This window comes from Saccostrea echinata, unplaced genomic scaffold (assembly GCF_033153115.1).
Source record: "Saccostrea echinata isolate AGI-Se365-2 ecotype Australia unplaced genomic scaffold, CSIRO_AGI_Sech_v1 ptg000022l, whole genome shotgun sequence".
NCBI lineage: Eukaryota > Metazoa > Mollusca > Bivalvia > Ostreida > Ostreidae > Saccostrea > Saccostrea echinata.
The window spans coordinates 2,851,888-2,876,886 of NW_026889771.1; the positions used below are offsets into that span (position 1 = coordinate 2,851,888).

Sequence of the window (24,999 nt, forward strand, 5' to 3'; positions counted from 1 at the left end):
CCTTATCGCTTTTAAGCTTTCGCTAAAATGTTTGCTCTTTAACCGTCACTACCACCGCAACCGGATACAGCTAATTTCATCTCACTGAAAATTAATATAGTTGAACACCATTGTAATAAATTCCTGAGTGCTAATGAATGTTTTATGCTATAGTCTTTGCTATTCATTATATATGTATATTGATGTTAAATTTTGTAAAGCGAATTCGTAATATAAGAGTGTTGTCCATATAAATCACAGGGGTAGGTTTAATTTTAAAATTTTATTTTTAATAAAAACTATGATATTACTGTTTATATATGTTTTTGATCAATGTCTTTTTCTTGTGAACAGTGAAATAAAAACTCAATCTGTTAAATTTAATATTTAAGACTTTGATAAGGATGGATCTGGACCCGTAGCAATTAAAATCGTCAAAGGTTCTATTTGTTAACTTCAATCTACTTTCCTCTGTAAAGCAAATGATACTGCGCTTAAATCCCTTTAAAAGTTGCACTATGGCATAGGTAAGTAGTCCCACATCATAAAAGAAAAATCAAAATTTTAAACATTCTCTGAAATTGTCTAAGAACCGTTAATTATGCCAAGCTGATTCTTTAAAAATGTTTCAGATTAAACGCTTAGAGTAGCCTTAATAACGTTTTTATGGGCATGGTTTCCTTCTAGTTTAAAGTCAGTATTTCTTTACTTTTATGGTCGTTATAATAACCTTGTTAGCAAATATAACCTATCATTGGATCTTATTTTGGCTGACGTTTTTTATACCAATTGTAAGGCCTTTGTTTTCATACTGAAATTGACTACGGAATGTTCCGTCTATTTGATCAATACATAGGGCACATGGCGGGTATGACTAATAAAGAGGGGATGCTTACTCCTCTTAGGCATCTGATCCCACCTCTGGAATTTCCAGGGTTCTGTCTTTTATGTCCATTTACAGAATGACATTGTTTATAGATTTTTTGAGGTCTTTCACTCATATGGAGATGCCACCACCACTTGCCGGTGGAGAGCTACAAATTTTGACCTATACTCGGCACTCAGGGTCATCGAGCAGTGAGGGGTCTTTTTCGTGCCAGCACCTACTGCGACACGGGACCTCGGTTTATACTTATACGGTCTCATCCGAAGGACGGTCTCCACGTTCCGCAGTGAGATTTGAACCCGCGACGTAAGGATCAATTCCTAACATAGTGACTCTAGAGCAGACGCTCTATCCACTGTGCCACGCGGGCAACTCATGGCAATGAGCACAGTGCGGATGTGACCGGTCGACAGGGAATGCTTGTTCCTCAATGGCAGACACCTGATTCCACCTCTAATGTTTTTTTAGATGTCCGCCTTTGCTCTGCTCCCGATATGTATTGTTTCAATGGACTTTGGGGCTTGAAAACTGTTCTTAATCGCAATAATTCATTTGTATAAAACAAAAGGTGTGAATTATGTTTTCATAATAATGATAGTCTGCATTCTTCTTGGATTTACATGTACATCAGATAAATCTCGGCATCCCGTTTGAATCTTGACCATTTAAAATCGCGGAAAGGAGGTATCAGAAAAAGATTATAATGCATAACATATAGTAAAAACAAATCAAGGGAAATCAGTATGAAGTATTCGCAGAAAAGCAGACAGGTTGCGAAAATAAAATTGCGGAAAAGCAGGTTTGCCATCTAACCGATGTGTATTGATTAAAAGAAGACATGAGAGAAAGTAATAAGAGAAAAGGAATAAATTCATGTATAACTAAATGAGAATTTCAGACACATGAATTTATCAACTAGAAATGAATAATTTTATTCTACATGCATTTAAGATTTGTTCACAAAATTACAAAAGCTTAATATGCATATAATACACTCTCAGTCAAATAATAATACACATAAATTAGTAAATGGATTTTTAAATATTTTTAAACAATAGAAAATCAGATTTTCCATCCCAAGCTAATTGGAAGCTGAGGAAATCTGATTTAAAAAAGATAAAGATATCAGATCATATGATTTTCTTTCGTATTCTTTCCAGATAGGTTTACTATTCCCCTGCCCATCAGCTATGATACAGACTTTACAAATTAAGTAATTATCTTATTTGAACAAATTTCCGATTTGCACACATTTTTTTCTTTACCCGAATTTCAAATGTGTGCAAAACGGAAACATGTTATTTTGACCTATACATGACGTCTTACCGTAATATGAGAAAACTTCAACGAGTCAACTACTATCGTGACAAGGAACCTCGGATTTTAAGGTCTCATCCGAAAGACCCGTGACTTTCACTTCTAGTGCCGAAAGTTCGGCGAAGGAACAGTGTATACCCATGTCAAATGTCTGAGGTTTGAAGCGGCTCCTGGAAGGAGCACCAAACCCGGGACATCCCGATAAAAAAGTGAGCGCCCTTCCACTAGGCGACCGCGACAGGTCCTCACTTTTTGATGAAAATTTTGATTGGCAATGAAAAATATCCATAGAGTTATTTTTTCTAATCAAATAAAGACGGTCTCTATTTTAATGAAGAAGCTGTGGAAATGGCATTATACTTTCCACAAAACAATCATAAGTCGGACACATAATTAAAAAAAAAATGCATAAGCTCGGGAAGAAACATAATTTTGCCCAATTTGTACTACCAATTTGATTGCACTTCCGTTAGATTGAATTGAACACATGCCTTCTTTTTTGTTTTGTATTTGGTAACTGCTTTTGCATGCTCTAGGAATTTTATTTTATGACCTTGTTCATAAATCATACCGAACATTAATTGTAGGTTTAGTGTAAAAATAAAGTATAATAATAATATAATAAAACAAAGTCGTGGCCTGTTAATATTGTTGGTACATGAAAAAATGATGTTCCAAATACGTTTAGTGAATAGTTATACATAAATCATATAAATTGTCTGATGAGATGCAGTATTTCATTAAACATTTCTTTGTAGGCAACCCTAAATTTGCAGATTTATGAGTTTGTTTGATAACTGGTAAAGGGTGTCTTGTTAAATAAAAGTAAATATACTAACAGGTGTATATTATTTACCAAAAGATGTTTTATTCAATTCTAAGAACAAAAACAAAAAGAAAGAAGGCAGTTAGCACAAAAGACTCCCGTTTGAAAGGAAGCCGATATAAGCCGGATAAGGCAATTGAATAAAGCGCTTTTATACTCACGGAAATTACCAATAATGAATCATATTTCAACTAATGATAATATTGTTGCAACATTCTAGCTAATGATGCCAAGGGTAACAAAGTGTGATCTGTTTTAATGTCTTCATTCACCACTTCCATCGTTCTAATATCTTTTGCTAAATCTAATTATTTTAAAATCATTGTGATGTTTTGACCTAAATTTAACATTTTTTTCGGTACACTTTTGAATCTTGCTGATATATAAATGATTAAAGGAGTAACATAGTTTTACTACATTAAAATCTAATGTAGTAATAAAAAAAGACTTCTAAAATTGTATTTCATAAGATATGTTAATGATAAAATGTTTCTTTTTTTTCAACAGAAAACTATAAAAGTCAAGAAATATATAAACATCAGTGTGACATGTTTTCAGACCTACACACAGGTAATCTTTTTCCCAATTATGTGATTATATAAAAAATAATTCAGTAAAAAAAAATTCAATAAAATTTTGTAGAAAATGATGCATGTGCTTTTTCAGTTTTCTTAAAACGATCCTTTTACAAAGTAGGTTTATTTTTACCTTAAGTTTGGTCGTCACCAGAGAACTTGGTATGTATTCGGTATTTCGCTTGATTATTTAATTGTTGTATTACGTCCCTTTCGAAATTTTTTTCACTCATATGATTTTTATTTCTACATGATCCAGATGCAAACATGTTTACTCCCGAATCAACAAGTTTTGAATTCATACGATACATCATACAAATCCTGTTGTGTTCATCACAGGAAGTGGACTCATATGCCTTAAAAAGCTTGTTTGAGATGTATTAATTATTCACAATATTTTGAACATCTTACGTCACAAGGACTTCAAAGTAAATAAGCGAAGTGTAAAAAAAATTTGGCACAATTTGTTTTCCGTATCAAATGTTCAGTTGATATTATATAGTTAATACCTATATGAAAACTTAATTTTACACTCTATGAAGAGCATAAAAATTGTTACCTCCTTTAACATAGATATATGTATAAAATAAAAAATAGTGATTATCTTCTATTGCTTTATCTATTTTTTAAATAAAATAAACTTGCTGAAACTAGCTTCTTGAATTTTGATAAACACTATGTAATGTAAGGTTACATTTTGGCGAAGACAACATAATTTTATGTATTATGAAAGAATAAGATCTCTTATACTTTATTTTGGTCATACAAGAAAGAAAATGCCCTTTTAAAATTGATTTTTGTAAGGTAGTTTTTGGATATTTTTTTTGTTAAGTTCATGAATGAAGGTATTTTTTATATTTCAAAAAAATGACCAAATACATTAAAGATGAAATACAGAGATAAAGAACATTACAGTAATCAAGCTCAAAAGTACATTGAAACAATACAAATCCTGAACAAAGCAAACACGGACCCCTAAAATATAAGAGGTTGAATCAGGTACCGTGCAGAAATAAGCATCCCCTGTCGACCAGTTACACCACCGTGTGCTCATTGCCATGATCGGGCAAACGGACAAATCCGTAAACAATTCAGTTTTTAAATAATGGCCTAACAATTAGTATGAATAACGTCCGTCAGCATCCGACTTAATGATAGGTTGTGTTTGCTGACAAGGTCATGGTATCGACCATAGAAATGATGACTTTAAACGAGACTGTTGATATCCTTGTTTCATCAACTTGTTTGTCAATAGCTTGTCTCGTTCTAGAAATTGTTCGTACGTGGAGCATGCTCTTGCTTATCGAATCAGCAGGGGGATATAAACCGCATATGCAGGTGATTAGGTTTATTGTTTCATAAGTTAGTGAAGTTGAAGATAGAAAAGTTGAAGTCATCACGTTTATCGTAAAGTTTTGTTTTTATGTTACCATTAACGTCTTTTTCTAATAAACTATCCAAATATCCCATTCGAAGATTTTAATTCAAGGATCTATGAAAACCAAAATATCAGTGGATAATTTATTAAGTAAATAATATTAGCCATCAAGATTAATTTTTTCATATCATATTCTTTAAAGGCTATTGCAACAATGCAAATACAAACGTTCATAGTCGGTCAGTTGTCATTCTCAATTACCTGGTAATCCTATGTTAGAACAAACGATCAACTAGCTTAAAATCTATATCTACTGATGAGAAAGTTATAATAAACTAGATTACTTAGTGCTTCTTAGCTATGTTCTGACAATTAGCAATCGTAAAAACGGAAATCAACCATTTCATGCACGTTTGGGCTTTTTAAAAAGATCATGAAAATGTTGTTCGGACATTGAGAAGATCATACTTTTAAAGCGGTAAAAATAAATCTATCGATTTCATTTTCAACAAATGTATTTTATCCAAGGGAAAAAAAATTAAAGACAGCAAAGTTTTGACAAACAGAGAGTACGTTTCTTTACTAAAATGAGGGAAAATGGATCTAATATAAATCATACATGGTACCAATTTTGATGCACCAGATGCGCTAAATAAAATGAAAAATTAATTAACATTGACCAAATAAAATGTTTTAAATGATTATAAATTGAGTTATACAATTTAGATTTCAATTTATTTTATTTCATAATCCAAAGACAGATGTTAAATGCATAAGTTTACAAGTTATTAAAGTTAAATATAAACGATAAAGAACAAAAATAAAGATCAAATTTCCTTTGGAACAATACAAATTTGGAGCAGAGAAAACAGGGACCTCTAAAGGCATAGTGGTGAGATCAGATGCCATGGAGGAGTAAGCATTCCCTGAAGACCGGTCCTTGTCTCCTGTGCTCCTTGTCGATGATCGAGAAAACGGAAAAAAATCTTAGACAATTCAGTGTGAAAATAATGGCCTTACAATTTGTAAGATAAACACCAGTCAACATTACTTAGCGATAGATTGTGTCATTGTTTTCACCATACAATTTGCAAAATGTTGACTTTAATCGAGACTGTTGATATCTTTCTAAAATCAACTTAAAAGGTGCAACAAGTAAAAGGTATAACACAAGTGAAAGATATAACAAAACATTTGTTTAACTGAGTTCTCTGGCAAATTCCTTTTGCCAATCCCTCGAACCAAAGCGTTTGCCTTCGGCCTATACCTCAGGCAAACAGTTTGATTATTGGGTCCGACTAAATGCATGTTTCCTTCGAACCAAGTCAATAAATGTATATTGTTGTTAATTTGCCATTAATGGCTTTCTTTCATAAAACAGATGTGTCAGAGCGTTTTGCAACAAGAGGATATGGACTCTATGCTATCCGTTACCATGTATGGCATCATTTGAAATTAAACTATTTTCAAGAGGGACTCTTATGTCAAGACATAAATTATTAAATTCATAATTAATAGCATTAAACTGATACTAGATTACCTTACGAAGTTCATACGCAAAAATTTGAAAATAGGTAAAATTATGCTAGAGTAAAAGTTCAACATATTTCTTACCAATTACTGTGTTTTTTCTATAGATAGAAACTGGTACAATAGAAAGAAAGTGGTGCAATTCTACCTCTTTGTTCATATAAAGAGTTTTACTGTGGAAATGAGATTTTAAGTAAAAAATGCAGATGGGGTATTTGAAAATAGAATTACAGAGAATGCCATAAAAGAAATCTCTTGATGTGGCCTTCAGCTCGACATTTAGAAATATCTACGATGTATTATCAATTAACAATAGTTATTTCCATTCATATATCGACATGATATATCCCAGTGTGTTTGAAATAAAACACACCACAGAGTCTCACACAACTGCTTCATATTTGGATATTTTACTAGAGAAAAAACGTTAATGATAATCTAACAACAAAGTGTTTTGTGATAAATGTGGTGACTTTAACTTTTCAATCGTCAATTTCCCTTACCTATGCAGCATTATACCCTTATCACCTGCATATGGGGTGTTTATCTCTCAGCTGATTCGATACGCAAGAGAATGCTCTACGCATGAACAATTTCTAAAACGAGGTAGATGTACGTTATTGACAAACAAATTGATGAAACAAGAATATCAACAGTCTCGTTTAAAGTCATCATTTCGTAAGTTTTATACCTTTGGTCGATACAATGACCTTGTCAGCAAGTACAATCTATCATTAAGTCATATGCTAAGTTATACCAATTATTAGGCCATTATTTACACACTGAGTTGTCGGCGGATTTTTCCGTTATTTACCGATCATGACAAGAGCACACGGCGGGGATGCTCACTCCTCCATGGCACCTGATCCCACATCTGATGTTTTTGGAGGTCCGTGTTTGCTCTGCTCCCATTTTGTATTGTTTTTAATGGATTTTGAGTTTGAATACTGTTCGTTATCTCCATATTTCATGTTTGCGTTTTCCCATTGTTGACATATTTTTTACCGTATGAATAGGAGTCATATCCTGCTCAAAGCAGTACTGCTTGATAATTTGGTGCTGCGAATCATCGCCCACTATATTTGAAAATATCTAATCAAAAGTTTTATCATTAGTGATGAAAAATTAATATTTTTATACACGAGTACTTTAGATCCTGGACTTTCAATGGAAGTAAATTTTGTTGCATTTTCTTTCGTATATCTTGGTTGAGAAGACAAATTCATTGACGATGCTTCTTTTGAAACTCAAAATATTGCTGTGCGCCGACCACCGATATTTAACAATCTTTCAATGTTTTTTTAACAAATATATGACATTACATTATAAAAAATTGTCAAAATAACAAAATGATCATTTCCCATTGAAGTGCAAATATTAATTTTAGTGAAATGGTTTCTGAAATATTCAAAATGTTCGTGGTTTTCTGGGACAACCCCCGTATAATGAGATACATATTATACACCAAGTTTTCCAGTGCAGTAAACATACCTTTGGCTACAACAAAGTAAATTATTAAATCTAAGGCCGCTAGTATTCTGTATAAAGCTGTTCAATTTAGCTAAAATAGTGATTTTATTATATTGTAAGTTTCACAATATAAAGAATACATTTTTAACAGTTTTCCATTATTGGGAAAAATATGCATAAAAATTCCACCTATCTACAGCTGTGTATTTTGAAAGGCAACAGGTGATAGGAAACAAAACAAAAAACCAGATAATATATTGTACATACATGTACCAGAGACATCTTTATTAATTGTAATTTTAAATGAAACAAAAAGTTCACTATCAGCGGGTTTTTTTTCACAGACTTCCTTGCATCGGTACTTATAGTTACTTAATTCAAGTTTTGTACAACACCGAGCAGCTATCAAAAGAGTCAATGTATATCTTTTTTGTAAAGAAATGAATAATAAGCAACAACAAATAAATGTAAAGGCAAGAAATAAAACCTCTTTTTACAGCATGTAGAGTACAATTTTCCTGACTAGAGATTCCCCTCTATGACTCCAGTATATGGTACATATCCGATAAACTCGAGGTTTTTCTCACTGGTATTCTGGTTAAATGCATCATTTGGAAGGCGGTCAGGCGATTGCTTTGCATTTAGTATGAATTTCACGCTTGACTCAACGTCTGGCTCAGTGTCATTAAAAACATATTCAGTGCACATTTCCGCGTTTTGACAAAAATTACTCGCTAAATGATCGCTTAATTCAGAGGAATTGATAGAAGTATTTATAATTGAAATGTTATCGATTTTAGATGCGTTAGGTACACCATTATTAGTTAAAAAAAATCATTTTTAATGTAATCATCTCCGTTTAAAGCTGGTGTTGATGTCTTCTGATATGAGTCATCAATTACATTTGTATTGACATCCCTTAGACCAGTGTTTGTCATATTGTTTTTGAGACTTGAAGATATGCCTTTTTCCAATGCAGATGTCATGGACTGCGTTAAGTCGGAAGGGAGGTAACTTCTTCTTTGGTGCTCGACATTATTTCTATTCGTAACAGAGAGTTTGCTTTCATTGACCCAATGACTAGCATCATTAGTTACATAACATTCATCATTAATTGTTTGATCATTCAAAGATTCTTCATCGGTGGATCGTTGTGGGTTAACTGATATGTTATGTATGTCTGCTGCAAGAAGAAAACAAACATTATCCAGTCATCCGTGTACAATATATATTAAGTAATAGATATACAGAATTCTATATGATCATTTCATTACTTGTACCTTTCGAGCATATGTTATGATGGACCTCATTTTGTCCTATATTATTCTCATCTGAGGACACGATCTCCTGAAAGATCTTATTTGAGTCTGACGGCGAGTCCCTCGTGGAGATTCCAATATCAATCGGTGACCTATTAATATCTGTTGAAATTCAAATCAAGTTCCATTTCATTTACGATTTTCTGATCGAATGCACAAGAAATTAATTAACCTTTTCTGTGTGAGCATGCATCTTGTCAATTTAAATCTCACATTTGAAAGGAGATTATCTTATATTTTTGTTTTTAATTATTGACAAAAACATTAATAATCTTTTTTATTATCCTACCGTGGAGACAAGGAGACAAAACCTTTGCATAACCAGGGGGCAGAAATTCTCTCGACATTTTTCTTTTGTTTTCTTTTTCGTATATTTTACTCATTGACAATGTTGGATCACTGCTTTTGAGCATTTCAGGTATTTTTGCATTGTCATTTTCTTGGTTTATGTCATTGTCATTTTCCTTGTCTATGTCATTCCTACTGGGAAAATCAATCAGCGGCAAAACGGTATTATTAGCCTGAGGACATTGATCAGGTAGATTTTCGATGAGACACTTTAGTAATCTTTCCTTGGAGGTACACTGGTCACTTTCTGTATACGGTGAATTGGAAGATACAACGGATCCTTTTGCATATTTTGTTTGATTCTAAAGTTAGAAAGTTTTTTTTATAATTTTATATTATGTATAGATTTACAAGAAATGACAATAAAAAAAATGATAATATATTATATTAATATATATATCATCAATACCAGTTATTCCTCATAATTGTATTAATCAAACTTTACATCAAAATAAAAAAAAATATCAAAAATGAATGAAATTAAGGAATACATACAATTTGGAACCTTTTTCATGTGCCTTTACTCGTATTTTCAAGATAATAATACAGAATGGAGTATTTTATACAATCTCATCATGGTAAAAAAAATCCTTTAAAATAAAGCTTTTAATACTTCAAATAAAGATATCTTTACGTCAGAGTATTTAACCCAAATTTAAATCTCCATATTTTTTTTAGGTTATATTATGAATTGAATTTTAGATATGTCAAATATCTCAAGAATTAAGGTGTCTTTAGAAGCTTTTCGACATATGATGATTTGGCGTGTAACTATATGGACGTTTAATAAATGAAACAGTCCAATATGCCTGAGTACAGAGAGAAGGTATCTTAAGTGATTGGCGGGAGAAAAGCTTATGGAGTATACAGGTAATCTTTTCCTTTGAGAATACAAGATATTCAATGTTTTGTAGTTGGATATGTAATTTATTTCAGGAGTGAGAGAAGACTTTTAAAAACATATTTTCAGGAGTGCAAAGCACTGTCGACGTCATGTCTAAGGAGTGATATCAATTCCACATCCAACTACAAAACACTGAATTTCAGTTTCACATTCTTTCAATTGGCTTTCTCAGTCATGTTGGTTTGTGAATATGTCCTATATTTGTTTCGGTCAATTTCAAACTATGGAAATAATGCTTTTTACAGTGTAAAAATATCGATTTTCTTTAAACCATAATTTAAAGCCCTTCACTATTGAAAATGGTATAAGTTACGCTATCCCCTTATGTCCAATTTCAAATTGTATTCATGTAACACTTATAAATAAAAAATAAATATATCCCCTTTTGTTCAATTTCAAACTGTAACACTAATAAAAAACAAAACCCCAAAGAAATTTTTACCATAAAACCATAAATATTTCATTGAAATATATACAGACTCAACAAATTTAAATATGATCAAGGTTTATTCAAACCCAGTTGTTTTCTATTGTTTGAAATTATATAATTGAAATTTTAAACAGAAGTTAAATCACGCGTTTCTCTTCTTAGTTCTCAAATACATAAAAATACTCAGAACTCTACCCTGAACAACAAAGTAACCCCTATTCTAGTGTCAAATCTAGTTTGCTCAATGCATGTTTATCGCAGCAATTTACTGAACCCATTATTTAAAATCGTTTTGAGTACTTATCGATATATTTTTGTGTTATTTTCCTGGTTTATTTTATATTTTTGTAATATTATGAAAGCATTGCAATAAGATACATGTACATATGTAAAGCATGAGCCTGATATCAAGTAATCTGTTTTTCAGCGAATTATATATTGCTGGAGATCCTCATTGACAACATTTATGTAGTCTTCGAAGACCAGGTCATTCAACAAATTTTTGAGATTTCGATGGGCACTGAATGTGCTTCTCTATTAGCCAACCTGTTTTTATATTCCTATGAAACAGAATTTTTTCAATAACTTCTAAATGTGTAGAAGAAAACACTTGCTGTGGCCTTCAATAGACTTTTATATACATGTATATCGACGACGTATTATCAATTCACAATAGTCGCTTCCATTCATATGTCCACGCGATATATCCAAGTGAACTTGAAATAAAAGGAACCAGAGTCTGCCAAATCTGTTTTATATTTGGATTTTTACTGACTATAGACGATATGGGACGACTAATATACTAAATTGTATGACAAACGAGATGGCTTCACTTTTCCTTCGTCAACTCTCCTTATTTATGTAGTAATATCCTCTATCGCCTGCATATGGTGATAACATTTCCCAATTTATTCGATACTCAGGAGCATGTTCCGAATACGATCAATTTTTAAACTGAGGCAGGCTACTTACAGATAAGTTGATATTACAGAGATTTTAACTACCTCGTTTAAAGTCAGCATTTCGAAAATTGAATTGTCGTTATATTGACTTTTCAGCAAATATAACCTATCCCTGGGTCGTATTGTGGCTGAGTGTTTCATACCAATTGTTAGGCCTTTGTTTTATTTTGAATTTGACAGCGAAATGTTCCATCTACTTGATAAATACAATCAAGGCGGGTGTGACAGGTGAACAGGGGATGCTTATTCCTCCTAGGCACCTGATCCCACCTCTGGAACTTCCAGACTTCACATATATTTGTATTGTTTCTTATTTTTTTTTACTTTCGTTATCTTCACCATTTTCATATTTACTCACGGAAATGCAGTTAGCAGATTTGGTATCAGTGTAGGAAGCTGGTGTAGTGACGAATTTCTCCCATGATTTCTAAAAATGATCAAAAAGAAAGATAAAAAGTAATCCACTTCTAAAATAAGGCATACGAGGCCTTATGTTGGTCAGAACTTACCTCAGATTCTAAATCAGGCAGGTGAATTGGGAAAGTTTCGCCTAAACCAAGTTTACTTCGTACATTTCTAAAACAGAAATATATTTCCTTTTAATTGATAACTTATAAAATATTAAATGTTTATTGTATATACTTTAATAGTGCGATCCTCTAACTTTTTTTCTGTGGAATAAATTTGATATTTTTATTAAACAACAAAAACAGCCAGCACATTTTTATGTCAGTTACACTGTACCAAATGGCAGAACAAATTTCGAAGTAAATTTCATGTACAAGAAAATTCAATGTTTTTAGCTGGATATAGAATTTATTCAACTCAGGCAAAACTTTTTTGTTAAAGCATCTTGCATTCGTGTAAAATACTGTCCCACTCTTGAATCTGAGTGATTATTGCTTAACGCCGAGTCGGCAATGCCTCAGCCATATTTTGGTGAAAAATTAAGTTTATACGTTTTTTAACGATTTTTTTTGTATTCTCTTGCAGCCCCCAGTGAGCCTATTCTTTTTCGAAATCCAGAGAAACGATCTCTTGCAAACCAATTTTAAGGGGTCCCAATTTTGATATAAATTCGGCATGCAACCAACAAAACATTGAATATTCTTTTCAGCATTGAACCAAGAATCTCAAATAGAAATTTAAAACGTTTCAATAATGCTTTGGTTTTTACATAATTTAAGATAAACTGCATTTTATACATATATGTATGTCATCATGTTGCTGTATAACTCTAAAAAAATTTACTTTGTAGTTTGTGTACATGTAAGAGAATCAAACTCAACTAGAAAACTGACACAGTCAGAGAGGGCCACGCAAAGAACTGTTAAAGAAATGTAACAACAAAGTAGTTATACATTCAGGCATACATTCAGACAGACATTCAAAGTGATATGACCTTTAATGACCTTTAATGAAAAAAAAGAGAACTGTTTGAGTTATCATGTTTAAAGAAAGTATCAAAGATATACATTAAAACCCAAAATCTTTAGGTGCTTTGCTCTTAGAGAAGAGTATTGATGTACCAATTTTGAAAATGTTTTGTTGATAACTCTTTGAGAGATCGCGTCACAGCAAGGTGTAAGTGGGCAGGCGGAAAATGTGATTCCTATAGGGCTCCCACAATTTTATTCGAGATCCTAATAAATGTTTATAGAGTTTTAAGCTGTAAAAGTACTAAATAATACCTCAGTATACAAACTCCACCAGCCAACATAATAACCAAAACAAAAATTCCAGCAATGATAATGCTTACTACAGCACTGGTCCCTAAGTCTAAAAAACAAGGTTTGCATTAAGTGTTTTGTGGAAATATCTTTTCTTTTTAGAGTTAAATATCCAAATGAAGATAGACATAAGAACTATTTGAACCACTATTGTGTTAATATTATATAAAATTAAGTCAAATTGTAAATAATAGACAAATTTCCAATCCTCCACTCGATTAAGCAGCCATACTATGCAAACATTTACATGATGTAAATGTAATCTCCGCCATTTGGCATTAGGAATTTTGAAAATATTGAAATCGCTTTTAAATCAATTGATCCATGTTGTCCTTACATGCATTTCAAGTAAAATCTTTAAAATTTAGGCATTAGGGAAATATTTTTCTAAGTACGCTGAAACATTGATCATAAGATGTCAGTAGTTTTGATCAGTGTATTCATGTAACATTTAGCGATTCTCATTCGTACCATTGTTGCTGGGTATTCCGGACACCATATCGCTTTTAGGTCCGACCTTTGCTAATGATTTTGCCCTCACCCAAACACCATGCTTAACGTCAGGATGAAGATTCTTAAGAGTATGTTGAGTGTTGTGTGTAGCTTAAAGTTCTTCAGAATTTTCTTTCCCTGAATTGTTTAATATATGTATATTTAAAGTTTTGAAAAATACATACATATATGAATTGCTGAAATTTGATGTCTACTGATACATAAATTTATATGACTGAGGAGGAACACCTGCTCGAGTTCAACATTTTGAGCAGACAGGTGACATTTATTGTAAAATAGACTTTATTGCTTAACCAACAATTTTTTTTACGTAGTACTGACAGTGTTCTGGTAAATCTTTTAAGATTATTTTACTTACCAATGCAATGATTCTGAGAATCCAATCGGCAAGAAATTATTTCATAGGCGTGAATGTAAACGTTGTTTACTTTGGAACTTTCACAGAGCACGGGAGACCATGATACAATAAGGCTGTTTTCTGGAGCGTCTGGGAGAAGAATGACGCCGGTTATCTTCTTTGGTTCTGTGAAAATTAAATTGTGAATTCCGAATTTCAAAATTAAGGGTGAGTCAGTCTGTATCTTGTTAAGTAAGCACTCTCTGCGGAATTTGATATCAGATAAAGAATTGCAAACGTATTTACGCCTACATTCTACGTTCTACACACACATCATTCAACGCGTTTCGCAATGAAATAGATGAAGATAAAGAACAAACTAACTATTGAAGTTTTTGGTTTCAAAGCAGGTTTAATTTACAGTTGATTTATATATAAAGTACCAGGATCAAGTGGTTGTTCTTAATTACAACTCTTATTGGGTATAAAATTTTGTCCATTGAAATCAGCACTGAACCTGACCGGATACTTAAATTCTCATGGATGACCACTTAATCTTTCAGTAGGATGTAGCTTTTGAAATGTAACTATACATGGCTCATTTAGTAAAATTTTGAAATTGAATATTATTTGAAATTGGATATAAATATTTTTGGTGTGTTTTGGTCTTTGAATATGTGCTCCCATTCCACAACAACAAAACAACAAAAGCTTTGTTTCATGTATAACTTTGCAAAATACCAGTACTACATAGCTCTAGAAGTTTTTCACGAGGTCAAAGGGGTGTATTTTCCGTTTTTCATTGATTTAGTAAAATTCTTATGTTTAACCAAAAATTTTGCATTATTTCATTTTCTTTGATAAATAATTCAAATTTTTATGAAAAATAAACACCAATGTATTTAGTTGTATATAGTTTGAAAAAGATATCTTTGGTATATGAGAACTTTTGAAAAAAATAAAACTTTCCAAATAAAAGATACAAAATAAATTGAATATTAAAAGTAAAATTTGTATGCAAATAACTCCTTTATTATGTTTAAACAAAGAGATTGTGAAAATATGATAATCAACTAACAATGTCTTTAAATTGGTTTTGATTATAAAAGAAGTTTTGAATTTCTAAAAACAAAAATGTTCCTTATTTTTTCAGATTAATTACTGTATTATACAAATATTAACTGTGTTTTGGGGCAACACTGATTATGTTTGCCCCAGGGGGATGAAATATTGCAAATAATTTTGTAAGTTAATAGTTAATGTTGCCCGAAAACACAGTCAATAATTGTTTTGTTATATGACAAACAAAACACATCAATAAATAGCATTTTGATTTAATTATTGAAATCCAGCAACCTATTGGTATCCAATACATTATCTTCAAGTTGACTGTGGTGCTAACGAATCTGCAAATTGCGATGACTGTGTTACTTTTTTGTGACGTTTTGTTTTTTGGAAGTCTCGACGGTACCATTACGTGGCAATAAATCAATTTGTTATGTAAAAAAAAAAATAGTCAAATTTAATTGGTTTAAAACATTTGTTAAAAAGTACTGTTACTCTAAAATGTACGTAAACTACGCCCTCCGGGTAACATTACATAGCAACGGCTGACATTGCATGACGACGGGTAACAGTATAAAGATTGTTAACTGTGCAGAATGTCTGCGCGTAGGATTCACTTTGGGTTTTTTCTTTAAAATACATTCTAAATGCATTCAGTATAACAAATAAAATATTACATGTTTATTTAAGGTAACATGTGAAATTATTATCCCGCGAAAACAATTCCTGACAAAGGCAAAGCCGAGGTCAGCAAGGTTTTAGCGGGATAACAATTTCACAAATTTACTCTAAAAATTTTTATACAACAAATCATAATCAAAATCAATAATATTTTGGGAAAGCTCTCTTTACCGGTCAAAAGTAAAAATTTAATGACCGTAATATTTTTCGGAGGAGTTAATATCAATTATGTTGACTTTTTCTCTTTATAGAGAATATAGAAATAACAATGTGAAATTATCGATAAATCAATCAAGTGGGGAAAAAAAAGAATAATTGTACCTAAATTCTTTTGGTATCTGCAAGCATCCTGCCACTTTATACCACCACTTAATTGTTTGTCATTTATAATAGCCACACCAAAGATTACATCTTCATTTCTACTATTGATATCATTGGTCGATATAGAAGTGTGGTTATCTGTTCCATTCAATCTCAGAAAGTTGAATTCATCCTTAAGTACAAAAAAACTAAGAGACTTCAGTTACTTTAACTTAAAGTTTTTATGAATTAGAATGAATTTATCTACTTTCAGGATTCTATCCTTGTTTTGATATAGTTTACCTGACACTGGAGCAAGCCAGATTTCCCTACACACCAGGCTATATCTACGGCAAATTGTCCTTCTCTGTGAAACCAAGTTAAGTCTACACTAGAAGTATTTCGATGTTCCACAATCAATCTGGATGGCAGAACTACCTCTATAAGATAAATATTCTTTTTCAGATTTATACAAAGACATTTTATTTAAGGTTGAGTTTATTGCATTAGGTTGGAGATTAATGTGGATTTTCTTGTAAGCACGTGTACTTTACTAATTACACGTTTTTTTGTTTGTTTGTTTGTTTTTTTTTTTTTTTTTTTTTGTGGATTGAATTTCTTTAAATTGAAATGTCATTTGTTTATGCTATTCAATTGAAATATATATTGACCTCTTTATATGATTTTTGTGGATGTTGAAGAATAAATAAAAACAACGAGGTCAATGTAATCAGCATATTATTTGCCATCTTCAATAAAGAATATGCCAAACTGAATAAATAACATAAGTATAGAAACTTTGTCAGAGCTTGGGTACCTCAATTCAGACAAAAGAGGAAAAGAGGACATTCGTTGATGATAATTATACACCTCAAAAAGTACAATAAAATAAGTTCGATATTACTTGTTATAAATGTGTTTATATATATATATATATATATATATATATATATATATATATATATATATATATATATATATATATATATATATATATATATATATATATATATATATATATATATATATATATATATATATATATATATCTGCGTTTGGTTACCTGTATATTGTGGTATTAGTATTTTTGATTCGGATGAACATCCAACTTTATTGCAACCCCTTATGCTCAGAGTACTGCTCTTTTTACACGGAATTTCTATTTCTCCCGACAACTTTTTCCCGTCAAGATGAACAATGATGTTTTCAAATGAAATGGTATAGCTTGTCAAATTACCATTTTGGTATTTTGTTGGAATTCCCTGAGTCATACATTTTTAAAACATTAATTTTGACGAAGTGATGTTCTAATGACAAAATTCTAATTGTCTTCAACGACATTGATACTATTACATAAACTCAAATCTTTCATCTTCTTAAACAATCATATGTCGTCCTAATTTCGGTTAAAAAGAATTTTGACTAAATGAATAGATATACATGTATCTTGATAATTTGTATAGCTCTTTTATCTTACTTTCCAATAAACAGTGACTCTGCGACTAGATATCCAATTGTAACATGTATTGGAGGAATACCCACTGGTATGAACTGAAGGAACCTTAGTTGGTTCTATTAATGAAGGAAATATAAACACCCTTTAATTACATAAACAAATATTAATGTTGTATTTTTAGTAAATTAAAAATGAAATTCGAAGGATCAGATATTACCTCTAGAACATGTTATAAATGATTTTTGGTTTATTTCACTGTAGTACAGTCCTTCAAATGGCTTTATCTGAATCTTAACATTATAGGTAGAAGCTGGCACGAGGCCACACACAACAATACTTGTGTTCAGATCCACATTTATCGACTGTAAAATGAGAGAATTAACCTTTAGCAGCGAGAAAAAGAGTGCAATGCTCATGGTAATTTATCAGTTAAACTTTTTGATAAACTTTCATTTTTTAAATGCCCCCCTTAAATTTTGATGGATATGCAAACAATTGCATATAAATATTTTTGATACCCCCATTTTTTTTTTAATTTACCAATAATATACCGAGCTTTTCGCAGATGATATATTTATTCCACCAAATTCACCTGTGTAACTACAAATCTGTAGTTTCAGTGAAATATACAAAGACATTTCGGTATATAGATTTGTCCCTTACAATGTCAAGTGTTTCCCATTCTGACTTTAGGGCTACTTTGGAAGATGTATTAACGCCACCTGAAATCCCGTTCCAAGAAATATATGCACATTCACATTTCTCAGAGTCAGGATTCATGGTGTCAATCAATCCTTGCTGCAAAGGACAATTTCAAATGAAACAAACTGTTAAAATGTTTTTGCATAATTACACTGTAGCAGGAAATTAAGTAATGCTTATTTCATTTACGTTTTGAGAAAATGGTGATACTTGCTTATTTTACGTGTAATATAATCTCTCCTGAATGTTTTGATGACGCCATACATTCGGTTTTCAATTTTGAGTATAACTATCTTAGTGACAGAGTTTATGGCACCATCATCCGAAGTCCAAGTGCATTTCTCTTTGAAATTTTGTTGACAAGATTGCAGACTAAACCCGTTGTCCATGGATCTATATTTTAATTTTGAGTAAATGACCATTATAGATATATATGCTATTTAGAAAAAGGACCTCTTTTGATTACCAGAAAAATGGAGATGTACAGTAACAAAAATAGTTACACACAAATGTTTACAGGAATTCGTTTTTTATTATGTCGGTGAAAAATATTTTTGAGAATATTTGAAAAGAATTCTTGAATTGCTAGGTTTTCAATTCTTTTGGATGTAAAAGAAGGGAAAAAAGGTCTTGCATGCAAAATAAAGAAATATTAATGTGTTCTAAGTCATGCATAACCACATTTAATCAACCTACACACTTGCGTTGATTTTGAGGAATGCAGGATGGTGATAAAGTCCTAGTTTCCAGGTACATGTGAACTCATCTCGACTCTTGTGAAGAATACAGGACAAATTCATTACCTGGCGTACTGCTTCATCTGTTGAAAACAGACATGGGTTTATTTTGTTCAGTGATGTGATAACCTGCTTACATTAAATATATCATTTTTTCTGCTCAAGTTTAATTAAATTATGCAAAAGAATATTTAAATACAAGAGCAATTTTTGAAAAAATAACTTCTTATCTTACTATATTGAAATATTTGTAGTAATATATTAAATTATATGGAAATGTTGGGAAAAAATATTAAAGTAAATTTCAATTTCAATTCACTTTATTGACAATTACCATGTCGGCATACAGTCATGACATAAAACGAATTTTAGACTTGCATTCAACAACTAATGAGGAAACTGAAATAGTGTCCCCATTCATACTCCTACATGCGTACATCCCTTCTTCATTTACACTTGTGATGTTTTTCTTAAATAACAAAGTACGTTCCCCAACAGAAATCATTGAGTCCTCCATCACTCTTGTTCCATCTTTTTCCCAAAACAGCGTAGAGGAATTCAATCCAGAATCAGTAAACATAGTGCAGTTTAGCTCCAAAATACCATTCACTAATACCAGTGGATTTTTTGGAGTTATTGCTACAAATGTTCATTAATCAAATTATGAAACTTATAAGGTTATAATTATGGTTGTTTGTATTCAATATAATTACTTTTTTATGTATTATAAATTTGCAGATGTTTCATTCTGTCCCTAAATATGCTTGTTTTCTTGCCAATGGGTTCTTAAATCAATTCTTTGCTATGTAAAATGCTTATTTTGCCTTTCCCTTCTCAGATTCAGATTAAATGTCATCCCTTAGTATAAAAATAGATCTACATGTAGAGTGAAATGTTATATTTTCTTAGAGGCATATTTAGAACAGAAATATTTTTAAAATTCTATACTGCGGGGTGAGGAAAATAAATGAAGGGTTTATACATTTATATTTTTAATGAAGAATATGACAAATTAAATGAAAAAGATGAAGATGATGAACAGTGACCGATCTCAAAAAGTGCAAATAATACAAATCAATTAACAGGGCATAAAACGTGGATATCAATAGGTGGGATTAAGTGCCTAAGAGAAGTAAGTATCCAATGTCGATGGGTTATTCCCATATCGACCTGTATCGATCAGATCAAATTCAGTATAAAAACGGAGGTCTGACAATTAATGTTTAACACGTCAGCCAAAATACCACCCAATGATAGGTTATATTTGCTAAGAAAGTCATTATAAGGACAATAGAATGTACGAATTACTGACTTTAAATGATTGATTGATTGTATGTTGTTTTACGTCCCGTTCGAGAATTTTTCACTCATAGAGAGGCGTCACCATATACCGGAGAAGGGCTTCAAATTTAGATCTTTACTCGGCACTCAGGGCATTTAGCAGTGATGGTTCTTTATCGTGCCTAAGCTAACCGTGACATAGGGCCTCGGTTTTTAAGGTCTCATCCGAATAACTCGCAATATTCACTTCAAAGTTCCGAGCGCTTGGAGAAGGAACAATTACTACCAATTTTTTTTATCAACTTAGTCGCAGCCGTGACTCGAACAAACGACTTTAGACGAGGTTGTTGAAATCCCTATAACATCTATATTTCTGTCATTAGCCTTCCTGGGTTTAAAAATATATCTACTCAGGGCATTCTCTTGAGTATTGAATAAGTTGGAAGCCGTTAACACAATATGCAGCTGATAGAGAAATATTACAACAAGAAGAAGGAAAGTTGACGATTAAAAATCTGAAGTCATCCCGTTGTCAAAATAATGTAGTTGTTAGCTGGCCCTTATCGACCATAGTCCAAAAATGATTCAGTTGTGACAGACTCTGTGGTGTCTTTTATTTCGTGTTCACTGGGATATATCGATGGATATGAATGTACAGTGTAAGAATTGTTGTATCTATTGTTAATTGATAATACGTGGTCAATATATCTGAATTTCGAGTTGAAGGCCACAGCAAGTGTTTTGTTCTTCTCATGGTGTAAAAGCCTTTGAATGAATTCTGTTATCTATGAATATATACACATGTAAATAGGTCATCTAATAAAGGAGCACAATTAGTGCTCATTGGAATACCAACTGTTTGTTAGAAGACTTGGACTCCAAAGATGACATAAGTTTGTCAACACCATCATCCTTTTAATATCAATTGCTGAGTTCTTAATAGAATCAGTAGCAGTTTAATTAAATGATTAAATGAAATATGGAGATAAGAAATAGTAATCGAGCTCAAAAGACCACTGAAACAATACAAATCGGGAGCAGAGCAAACACGAACGTCTAAAAGCATCAAAGGTGGGATCAGGTGCCATGGAGGAGTAAGCCTTCCCTATCGACCGGTAACACCTGCTGTGTGCTCCCTGTCATGATCACGCAAACGAAAAAATCCGTGCACAATTCAAAATATTAGTAATGGTCTAACAATTAGTATAAAAACAGTCAGCATTCAACTTAATGATGGATTGTTTTTGCTGACAAGACCATTGTATTGACCATAGAATTTGCGAAATGTAGACTAAACATGAGACTGTTGATGTTCCTGTATCATCAACATACTTATCAATGGCTTGCCTTGTTTTTGTTTGCAGGTAGAGCATTATCTTGGGTATCAGATAAACTAGGAAACAATAACTCCATATGCAGGAACCAATGTAGGGTTTAAGATTTAAACAAAACTGTGTATCTACATGTATTTAACAACCAAACTTTTAATACAATAATGATTAGCCAACACACAAGATTCACATATGAAAATAATAATGAAATGGAAAAATTGAAGGAACTATTTTTCAAATCAATATATAAGAATTTTTCAATTAACATTATATTGAAATACATATTCAAACCTCCGAGTTTGAAAAAGATTCCATTGGTCAGTCGCTGGAGTTTTAAGTCAACAGGAAAACACACAAAAATCTTGCCAGTTTCATTGCTTTTTTCCAGAAAACTGCCTCCAGTACGGGTTAAATTGTCCTATAAGTAAATAAAACCAGTTTCAGTATAATGACAACAATACAAGCATATACAAAAGAGATAATTCAAAAGATAATTTCTTTGTAACTCTAGTTATTGATGAGAAGATTCCTTAAATGACTTAAAGACAGAAACGTCGATTATTAAAAAGTTATAAGAACTCTTTTTTTTTTAATTTAGCACAATAAACATATTACTGATGTAATAAAGCGATAATATATTACTCTATCTACATCAAGTCTACTTTCAATTATAAGTATTATATATATATCAACGTTTTTTGTGTCTCAATATGTTCATTAATTTTAGAATTCATTGCAAAACGTTTTTAAGTCTCTATATTCGCTATTGTTGCATCTTTAAAGGTCATAGGAGACAATTACCTGAACATATTGAGTTACATACGGGAATAAGTTCATATGAGCTGGTAAAATAAGACTGAAATTGTTTTTTGGATTTTTTACGCAAGATAGCTACAGCAGAGTCGATCAAAATTACTCAGTCGTGAAAATTCACTTTGACTAACGTTGCTTATCTCCCTTAGCATATGACGTCAGTAAGGCCCAATCGCTGTTCAAAGCTATGCAATGTTTACAAACTATCATGTCATTTTGCAGCTTAATTTTAAAGAATATCATAATCATGGCTAATACCTAGTATAAATATACGATCTTCAAACAAGCAAGTATTTCTTTTTAAAAATTCCATTGCATATTTGCAAGATGTTTGCATGTTTTATCAATCAAAATGTGTTCATTTTCATCGTTTGACACTTCGATCTATTGAGAGAAAAAATAAAGCAATCGGAAGAGAGAAAGAAGGGAGAGTGAGAATGAATTCATTTTTCACAACCAGGGCAGTTGTTTTTTATGAAATCATTTATTTACAACCTAGTTTTACTTTCACACAGAGTCCAACACTGTCAGTATGACACTTTTCTTGACAAACGATACGTACCTGCTGCGTTAAAGTATCACATGACTTTAAAAAAAAAGAAAGAAAAAAAAATTCTTGTGTTACTGTTTTATGTAATTAAATCAATTCTTATCATTTGACATTGTCTTAATATTCACTTACTCATGTACAACATCACCACCAATACCCGATCTCTGGCGTCCCCCCCCCCCCTCCTTGTTATTTCTTATTTCTTTCTTTTTGTAATTGAAAGTTCTTGAAATAATCGTGTCGTTTTTAAACACACTGCAGATGGGTTAAAAACAACTCTGGCAAGAACTATACGTAAACTTGTATATATGGGAGTTAGTACAAACGACGTTTAAAAAAAAAGCAGCTCTGACATGTGGATATATTTCTATGAAGAATAAGGATTCTACCAAATGTAGATATTGAATGAATTAGAAATCGACATTTTTTTTTAATTTAGTAAAATTTAATACATAAAATACGAAAAAGGTAGGTATCTTTCCAGTCAATGTGTTAAAATATTTATCAAAGATCAGTACTTATCATCGTATACAAACCTGTTTATTTTTCCAGTGTGTATTATATTTATGTTTTTTGTTTCTGTAAAGGATATAATTTCAAAAGTTTTATCATCTGTTAAAAAGAACATTAATATTAAAATTGCAGTCTCGCAAATGATGGATGGATTTGCAAACTGATCATGGACTGTACTGTTTACTACTGCATACCGATTATTTCGAAATTCGATATTGTAGAGTCAAACCGTGTCTGCACAAAGTATCGGCATCATAACAATCTCATTTACTCTGGGCTCAACATTTCTTCTTTATATATATATATATATATATTTATAGAAGAATACGATCATGTCATAAACTCAGGGATTCTATTGCTATATCGTTTTTACAGCAATATGTGTGTTTCGGATCGGGGAAAACGAAACTTCAAAGACGCTGACATTTTCAGGGGTTCACGCTTATCATGGACTTCAATACCACCGGCCCCGTGTTTATTTTGGGGATTCACATTAGGGATATTCCCAATATAAGTGTCATATTCTTTCTTTAACAGAATATTATAAGCTTAATCAAAATTTTTATTCATATCAGAAAAGGTCACTTTTTAATAAATTATTCTATTTTATGTTGCATTATACGATTTTTCTTGGAATAAAAAATGACGATGGAATCCTTTTGGAATGTCGTATATGTGTATTAAACAGGGAAATATTTTTTGTTTCTAAAGGTTTGATGCAGAGTAAGTAATCGAAGTTGTAGCTTAATTTAAGCGTAATGTTATATAGGATATCCATCAGGATCATCATCCGATAAAAAGCCCCCGTTTTGAGTTGCCGTGCCTTATTAACGACTCGTTCAAACTGAATTGACTGAACTACGAAATCAGATAACTCACCTGAAAACATAGACACATTTATATTTACAAAAATAGCTTAAATTAACTACATAAAAATATGGTACAAATACATTAGTCTAATGCTCTGTTTACATCAGTGGGCTCTTGTGACGTCATAAAACCACAAAATCAAGAAGGATAAGCGGGTAAGAAAAGTAACAAGTGGAAAAGTTTTCACCTTTATTTT

At 31.7% G+C, this 24,999-nt stretch overlaps 1 protein-coding gene across 1 annotated transcript; it reads right to left on the reverse strand.

Moving 5' to 3' along the window:
- Positions 1-8,216: 8,216 nt before the first annotated feature.
- Positions 8,217-13,682, reverse strand: LOC133190791 (uncharacterized). The gene is made up of 6 exons (XM_061326478.1): positions 13,616-13,682; positions 12,434-12,500; positions 12,283-12,351; positions 9,570-9,930; positions 9,242-9,382; positions 8,217-9,144 (listed from the first exon to the last, which is right to left on the reverse strand). Exons 1-6 carry the CDS (start codon positions 13,642-13,644, stop codon positions 8,786-8,788), a joined length of 1,026 nt encoding a protein of 341 aa, XP_061182462.1. The 5' UTR covers positions 13,645-13,682; the 3' UTR covers positions 8,217-8,785.
- Between the last annotated feature and the right edge of the window lie 11,317 nt (positions 13,683-24,999).